Below are 8,727 nucleotides of genomic sequence, written 5' to 3'. Positions count from 1 at the left end.
GCTTCCCAAAATTTTGGTAGCCGCCATTTAAAAGTAAGGTGGTTTTCATTTAGAAACTCAAACTCCCAGCTTCTCTTAAAACTCTATATGGTAGGGCCCCCTGGCCTGCCCTGCCACAGGGCATCTCTCGGTGGGAGCTGAGTCCATGGGACATTTGGTCCTTGGTTCAGCCTCCTTATGTGTGAGGCCTTTTGAGTCGAGACCCTTTCCCCACATATGGGGGTTCTGGAAGCAACTTTCAAGGCAGACCAAAAGGTTCAGACAGGTACAAGTTGTGTAGGCATTGGAGGAGTAGGTATGGTGGTGTGAACTGAACATAAATATCACGCTAGCCAGCACTTACTGAGCACTGGCTGTGTACCCTGCGTGTGTTAATGCTTTACCTACACTCTCTGATTGAACATTAGAGCTACTCACCACGGGAGGGTTTTTCCACATACTTATATTATGGAGGAAGGAACAATACTATTGCATCTGTAACCCACAGAGGGTTTCCAGCACTTTTTTATATATTGAATTTTAAAAGTGAGTATTAAGAACTCAACCAGTAAAATTAACTTTTGATAAGCATAAGGAGTAGTGATGAAGAGAGCAGGGCTGGAACCAGGCAGCCTGAATTTGAATCTTATTTCGTCCACTCTGGCTGTGAATCTCTAGGCAAGTTACTTAACCTCTCTGTATCTCTTCGCCTGTCCAAGGGCGCTGTGAACAGGCCCACCCCACAGTGTTGTGAGGATTCAATGAGGAGTCCACGTGACGTGATTGGAACAACGCCCAGTGCATGAGCATGCAGGAAGTGCCAACTGTAAGGATTATGCTCTCCTGCCCAAAAAAAAAAAAAAAAAAAAAAGAAAATACTCATCTGAGACCTGGCTAGAAGTACCTGCACATAGTATAGACTTCATTTTAGCTCCAACATATGTGATGCTGATTTCATCAGGAAATTACTAATAAAGCCACTGCTTTATTCAACTTCTGATACTTGCTTTTTTTTTCATTTTTAGTAATACATGACCTTTTTCATGATTCAGTGGGAATACTGTGCTTTGACTTCATTTGGGGGGCCAATGGTGTCCACTGATTCACTTCCTCCTTGAGCACGCATTTAAGTGCGTCCTGTATTCAGGCACCCCCAGGGAGGCAGGTCACCAGGATGAGTCGTCCAGCCTCAAGGAGCTTCAAGTCGAGTGGAGAGGGGACAGTGGCAACCCCATGAGACACAAGCCAAGGAAGGTCTGTGATGGGCCTACCAATTATGCTGGGGATACTTGGAGGGGGCGCACTCCAGAAAGGCTTCCCAGAGGAGGGGGCTTCCCGTCCCAGAAGTCTGAGACCTCAGAGCCCTACCAGCTATTATTTCATCTCTCCAGCCTCTAACCTATTTCTAGAGAGAGAGCTGCTAGAGCAGGACTCACAGAACCCAGCTGTGCCTAGGAACCAACAAGGTGCCCCAGGCTGGAACCATCGGTACCGTCCCTCTCTGCCAAAGCCCCCTTTGAGCTTGAGGTCCAAAGCCGCTAGAGATGGTCTACCATCCAGGTATATTCCAAAGAGACAGGCTGGCAGCCCACATGCTAAATGCAGCACACAGATATGTCTGAGAGGCCCATAGCGTGTTTTTTGTTTTGTTTTGTTTTGGGTTTTTTTGTACTGAATTATTACAACATTGAAAACCCAGGAGATTTCGTGTAAAACTGTAGATTTCCAGCTTCTCTTGAAAACTTCAATGAAGCATTCTCAAGCCTGAATCAGTGATTCAGGGAGTGCTGAGCAGGATGGCCGCTCTCTATAGCAGGCCCCCACCCCACCTGGCCTATTTCCTTTGCCCACTTGGCCCATTTCCTTTGCCCACCTGGCCTATTTCCTTTGCCCACCTGGCTTGGGTTGGCACCTCTGTCTAAATGCAAGCCCAATGCTTTTCCATCCATCCTGGTAACAAATATGCATTGCTGCGTGCCAGGTCCCAGTAGTGGACTAACTGCCCCATCCTGTGGGGCTAGTCTGCTAGGGCAGGGGGTGGGGGCCAGAGACAGACAATAAGCACAATCAGTCAGTAACTTATGGGGCATATTAAAAGGTGATGAGTGTTATGAACAAATAGAGCAGAATAAGGGGAATTGGGGTACAGGACAAAGGGAGGGGTGATTTTTAAACAGGTGGGTCACAAAAACCTCCCCGGCAAGGTGATATTGAAACAAAGAGCTGGAGGAAGGAAGACAGAGCAATGTGGGTGTCTGGGGAAAGAGGAACACTGCAGAGGGAGCAGAAAGTCAAGGTCAAGCCGGGGAGGTGAGCCTGAGGTCTTAGAGGGGCAGTGAGGTGGGCTGGGGGCGAGGAAGTGTAAGTGGTGGCAGGCCCTGTGTGTCCCAGAGTGGGAGGACATGCGCTACCCCGCTGAGCCATGGAGGGGGGCGGTCCCTGTGGCTGTGTGTGCAAAATGGATCGCAGGGAAGAGGGAGCCCAGGGAGAGAGTGCCCACAACTATGCAGGCGAGAGAGGGTGGTGGCTGGACCAGGGTAGGGCCCCTGGACACAGTGAGAAGCTCTTTGATTCTGGAGTCATTTTAAGTAAAGAGCCGGTGCAATTTCCTGAGGATTATGTGGGAGATGTGAGGAGGAGGCCAAGTCTCCTGTCCCGAGCAAAACCGGAAAGGAGCAGTGGGATTGCTGCTTGCTAAGAAGGGGACCACGGGGGGGGGTGGTGTGTGTGTGTGAAATCAGGAACGCAAGGAGACTAGATCTTAAATGTTCCCACCACAAAAAAGAAAAAATAACTATGTGATAGAGGTGCTAGCTCTACAGTGGTCATCATATTGCAAATTATAGATGTACCAAATCAGCACATTGTACACCTTAAACTTAATGGTATATGTCAATTATATCTCAATAAAAATAATTAAAAAGAGAAAACAAAAGGAACTTAGGAGGCTGGTTTAGGACGTGATGAGTGTGAGATGCCTATCAGACCCGCTGCCCGTTTCCCACCAAGGGTGACATCAGACAGGCAGCCCATCCAGGGTCTGCAGTTCAGGGACAAGGCCTGGGCTGGAGAGAGAGATGGAGAGTGGTCAGCATCAGGATGGCACTTCATGCCCTCGGTCCAGACACAGTTGTCCAGGGAGTGAGCGTGACTAGAGAGAGGCCCCAGGGCCACACGACACGGACAGGCAGGTTGGCTGTGCTCAGACCACCTTTCACCCAGGTGCTCCTTGCTGGTGGGACCGCTGACCTCTGCCCTGACCCCTGCCCTGACCTCTGCCCTCTCTCGCAGGGCCAGTGCTCCCAGATGTGCCACAACGTCTTCATCGTGGAGTCGGTGTGCGTGGGCTGGTTCTCCCTCGAGTTCCTCCTGCGGCTCATCCAGGCGCCCAGCAAGTTCACCTTCCTGCGCAGCCCCCTGACCCTGATCGACCTGGTGGCCATCCTGCCCTACTATATCACCCTGCTGGTGGACGGCGCCGCCTCTGGCCGCCGCAAGCCGGGCACGGGCAACAGCTACCTGGACAAGGTGGGGCTGGTGCTGCGGGTCCTGCGGGCACTGCGCATCCTGTACGTCATGCGCCTGGCCCGCCACTCCCTGGGGCTGCAGACGCTGGGGCTCACCGCCCGCCGCTGCACCCGCGAGTTCGGCCTCCTGCTGCTCTTCCTGTGCGTGGCCATCGCCCTCTTTGCCCCGCTGCTCTACGTCATCGAGAATGAGATGGCCGATAGCCCCGAGTTCACCAGCATCCCCGCCTGCTACTGGTGGGCTGTCATCACCATGACAACGGTGGGCTACGGAGACATGGTACCCAGGAGCACGCCCGGCCAGGTGGTGGCTCTCAGCAGCATCCTTAGCGGCATCCTTCTCATGGCCTTTCCGGTGACCTCCATCTTCCACACCTTTTCCCGTTCCTACCTGGAGCTCAAGCAGGAGCAGGAGAGGGTGATGTTCCGGAGGGCCCAGTTCCTCATCAAAACCAAGTCGCAGCTGAGTGGCATGTCCCAGGACAGTGACATCTTGTTTGGAAGTGCCTCCTCGGACACCAGAGACAAGAACTGAGGCCAGAGGACACACCTCACCACCGCCGCCGCCAGGACAACCCCCAGCCCCGTCTGCCCTCTGAGGCTTGAAGCTATTGCCATCACTGTAGAAGCCTTCGAAGGCACGCGCTGCTTCTAACTGCGGCCCTGGCATAGGACTGGCTCCAACCACACCCCAGGCAGGACGTCCGCAACATCCGCAGAGGGGTCCCTGCCTCTCCTCGGCCAGAAGTGAAGCAGAGCTGGTCATGAGCCCAGCACACAGCCGTGATGGTCCCCCCTCCCCCCGCCAACCCCAGCCCCCAAGCCAGCTTCCCTTGACAAGGAGATGGCTTGTTCTTTCCACCATGTAAATAACATGCCAGCAAAGACTTGCTTTATGGGTCTGCCTAGAGAAAAAAAAATGCAAACAGCCACAGCAACATGTCTGTCTTTAATGTGGATCATATGCAATTAAAGAAAACCAATGAAACAGGAGAGAAAAAGCCTTCCACGGGCTGCTCCTAAGAGAGGAAGCTGTTTTCCAGCAGAGCCAGCCAGCGTAGGGGCCGGAAGTAAAAGGTCCTGTTTCCTTGGGTCCCTCAGGCCTGGCAGAGCCCCAGTGGGGCTGGAGGGGAAGAAAGGGAACCGATACCCTTGGGGAAATCACCAGTAAATGCTGCATTCCCTCTCTCTTGTTTTTCTTTGACCCTTCTCACCTCCAGGCCTCTCTCCCTTTTCCTTCTCTCCCTTCCTCTGTTCTTCTCTGCTGCACCTTCTCAGGCCTGTGTCTTCAGACTTGTCCCCCAAGGTGGCCCTAACAGTGGCATGCACACCAACGGGGCCTGTCAGCATTGCTGACTATGAAGGTAAAATTGCTTCATTTTATCTTTTAAAAATAGTGTCTATTTTTAATTCTACTCCACATTTATTTTAATACTTAAAAAAATGATTCCAATCATTTACCTATATCCAAATCTAAACCTAAAGTGAGGTTGATGCTTTGGAGGGTTGGGCCATGGTTCTCTGGGCAGCCTGAAACACAGTCTGAAAACCCCAAAGGCCTCTCCATGTCCCCCAAAGACCTACAGAGCACCCACCCAACCGGGAACACCTCCTGAACTTATGTAGTGAGTTCCCACAGTGGAGGGAACCCCAGGCCAGCCCACCAGGTTTACTCAGAGCCCTCAGTGCCAGGCATGGGGAGGGGGCTTCACCCCAGGTCATTGTCACGAGCCTGTCTTCACCCTCACAGACAGGGCGGCACCACTTTGTTCTTCATCCTTGGCCACGGCCCCTCCCCTCTGCCAGCAGCAGAAAGCATGGCTCTAAAAATAATTTGACACGTGGCTGCCCCGCCAGGGACTGTCCATCACGTTGAGAATAAAACCCAAATGCCCTGCATGACCTGGGCCCTGCCCTCCTCTCCAGCTCCAGCTCTAACCGCTGGCCTCTGCGCTGCCCTTCCCATGCACCCGGCCCATTCCCATCTCACCTGTGGATCCCAATGCCAGGAATGCACTTTCTGCAGGACACTGCATGGCTGGCTCCTTCTGTCGCCTCCCTGACCACCTCCCTAAAGAGTCCACTCTGGCACTTTCGCCACCGCCACGCTCTCCCCTGACCCTTCTTGATCTTTTTCATCCACGTATCAACCTCTGAAGGCACCTCATTCATTTCTCTGCCACTCAGTTGTGGTCTGTCTCCAGGAGGAGGAGGCTGAGCTGGCAGGGACTCAGCCACATGGCTCCCCGCTGACCCCCCCAGCACCCAGCACAGGGCCTGGCACCTAGTAGGTGCTCAAGAAACACTTGTTGGATGAATGAATTAAAAATGAAGGGAAACAGGAAAGAGGGCCAGAAAGTGGAAAGGTGTCTGCTTTTCACATCGTCTGCAGGCCCTGGGAGAGACTCTTTCTCTCTCTCCCGGAGGGAGGGTGGGGCATGGCCATCTCGGCGCCGTATACACGCAGTGATGCAGAGTGGAAATATCAGCCGAGTCACGAGGGCCTCGTTAAATGCTCCCCTGACACCTGCTTCTGTGACTCACGCCTGAAAAGTAAGTTTTCTGACTAATTAGATCTACCTTTCCAGCCCAGTGGGTGTCATAGCGATCGGGCACTGCTGTCACAGTAATAATACCTTAGATTTATGGAATGACCTTTTCCCCCCTCCAAAGCGGCTATGAAAGACAGGAGACAATTGAAAATGCTAAATAGCCAGAAATGTGACACAGAAAGAGAAGCCCTTTAAAATTCAAGGGAGTGGAGAGCAAATCCTGTTTGAAGGAAATAGGGCAGCGCTGGGAGGGAAGCGCCCCCACACTGAGGACAGAGGCTGTGCCTGCGCAAGGAGCAGCTGGGGTCGCTGAGGGTCAAGATCTCTGGCGTCTTCTTGCATGCAGATTCTGATTGGAGCTGGTGGCCAAGGCAGAGGCCCAGGCTTAGGCACCTCTCAAGCCCTCCCTTGAAGGACAGAGGGGTTTAGATACTGACCTGCACACCCAGAATGGGGCTTGAGGGCCCTCGGCCCTAATTAAGAATCAGGAGACCTCAGGACACCTAACTCGCTGCTCCTAGGACGGTGATCGACTTTATGATTATGGCTTTTCCACATCTTTTCAGCAATACGAAATCTGATGGAGGAAATCTAGCTATAAATCTGATCAAATAAAGGCTGTTCTGATTGAAGTGTGGGCCACAATCCCTTGCTCCTGCCCTGTAGGGCCTCCCTTTGACCCTGGTTCAGGCAACTAACTCCAAACACCTGGGAAAGTGTGTGAAAATCACTGTTCTAAGGGAAACAGCAAGTTACCAAATTTGCGGAGTTTTTTAGGTAACATGGTTATGCTACAGAAGCTCGGAGCTTCTGTAAGACGCACTGTGGGGGGTTGGGAAGGCCAATTTAACAATACAGATTCTCGGGACCCACCTCTGAACAGGACTGGGACTTCTCAGCTTGGGCTCAGGATTTCAGGGGCAGCCAAACAACCAACCAAACAAACAAACAAACAAACAAACAAAAAAACTCAGTGATCAAGATAAGTCATATTTTAATGCTGTATTTTTAAAAATCAAGAAAAATGCCAAAAATCCACAATGAACAAAATATCAAAAATTTTCAATAAAGACAGGACCAGCCTTTGTACTTGCCTCTCCCTACGTCTGGTCCTGTCCTGACACCCCTGGCACATCCGGTGACACAGCACTAATTGGCAAAGGCATCTCTCAAGAAGCATAGATGGGAGACTTTAGCACCTGCCACCCGCAGCTGCTGGGCATGGACACCCCATCCACTGAAGGGGATCAGGATGGATACCACCACCTCCTATGGCAGTGAGCATTTCAGGACCAGGCCCCTGCCCTCACAGGACCCTCACAGTGATGGGGAGAGAGGCAGTGACCACATGAATGAAAGAAAACATTTCTTAATGTTGGTGAACACAGAGCAACCTGGCAGAGAGTGACTGGGGCCGGGGGAGGTGGAATGCAGCCACTTAATAGGGTCAGGGAAGGGTTCTTGAAGCAGGTGGCATTTCAAAGGGACCTGGAGGCGGGGGGAGGGGCAGTGATCCACGCAGAGAGAACAGCCAGTGCAAAGGCCCAGTGGTGGGGAAGACCCTGACGTTCCACCAGCTGTCAAAGGAGCCCGTGGGCACAAAAACGTGTCCCTGCTGGGAACATCCTTCCCCCCAGGGAGAAAACGCAGATGTGCCGAGAAGACACTCTTCGAACAAACATGTCATTTACTCCGAAACTGGTTGCTATCACAGCAGCTGGGGACTAAACCAACAAAGCAATGGGACTGGACTCAGTACCTGCCCCAGAGGTGCCGATAATTTGATGGAGAAAAAGACACGTGAGTAAAATATTTCCAGACACGCAAAATGACAGAGGGGTGCAGGCGCGTGGAGCATGGAGAGAGACAGAAGCAGAAGACAGCGTGATTTTCACTCAGATTTCCAGTTGTTAAAACCTTGCATATGTTTTCCTCCAGAAAAAAAACAAATAGTATTATTCCTCCTAACACTGGTTCTCCTTCCTCTCTCTCCCTCTCTGTCTCAAACTGCTACCCACCAGCCCCGTTAGCTCATATCAGGAATCTGACCACATCCTCCTCCAAGGGTCCAGCCCCCATCCTCGCCCACCTGGATTGCTCCTAGAGCCTCCTCCCTGGTTCCCTGCTCACCCGCCCCCCCCCTCCCCATCTGTTCTCCGCACAGCAGCAAAGGGACCGTTAGAACCCAACTCAGATCAGGCGAATCCTCTGCTCGCAGCACCCCCGTCCACCCTGGCGACATCCCATCCCACTCACAGTCAAAGCCAGAGCCTCTCTCAGCCCCACCTCCCTGATCTGGTCTCCTTGCCTCCCCCCATCTCTCCTTTCAGTTACGCCAACCTCTTCTCTACCCATGGACCAGACCAAGTACAGTCCCACCTTAGGGACTTGCTGTTCCCTCTGCCTAGAAGACTCCTCCCTAAGATATACCCGCATCACTCACTCACCCTCCTCATTCGAGTTTCTACTCAAATGTCACTAAAACAGAGGGGCCTTATCTGACCTCGCCTGCTGCAGCCCTGTGTAAAAGACCACCCCCCCAATAGGCCCCCATTGTAGCAGCCATGTCTTTTATTTTCTCTATTCTGATGCTTTGATATCTGGGGCCTCACAGGCCCTGAGGAGACTGCCCCTCCCAGGGTTGGCCCATTCCTAGAGACAGTATGAGC

The 8,727-nt window shown here is 52.4% G+C and overlaps 1 protein-coding gene across 1 annotated transcript in view; it reads left to right on the top strand.

The window, feature by feature from the left end:
- The window catches only part of KCNG1 (potassium voltage-gated channel modifier subfamily G member 1), a 28,572-nt gene extending 24,117 nt beyond the window's left edge, over positions 1 to 4,455 (top strand). Inside the window, exon 3 of the mRNA XM_019640917.1 lies at positions 3,271 to 4,455. Coding sequence (XP_019496462.1) covers positions 3,271 to 4,041 — 771 coding nt within the window. The 3' untranslated portion in view covers positions 4,042 to 4,455. The remainder of the gene's footprint in view (positions 1 to 3,270) is intronic.
- The last annotated feature ends 4,272 nt before the right edge of the window (positions 4,456 to 8,727 follow it).

This window comes from Hipposideros armiger, unplaced genomic scaffold, assembly GCF_001890085.2.
Source record: "Hipposideros armiger isolate ML-2016 unplaced genomic scaffold, ASM189008v1 scaffold_54, whole genome shotgun sequence".
NCBI classification, from domain to species: Eukaryota; Metazoa; Chordata; class Mammalia; order Chiroptera; family Hipposideridae; genus Hipposideros; species Hipposideros armiger.
The sequence above is the reverse complement of the archived record's forward strand: the minus strand, read 5'-3'. Positions and strand labels throughout refer to the sequence as shown.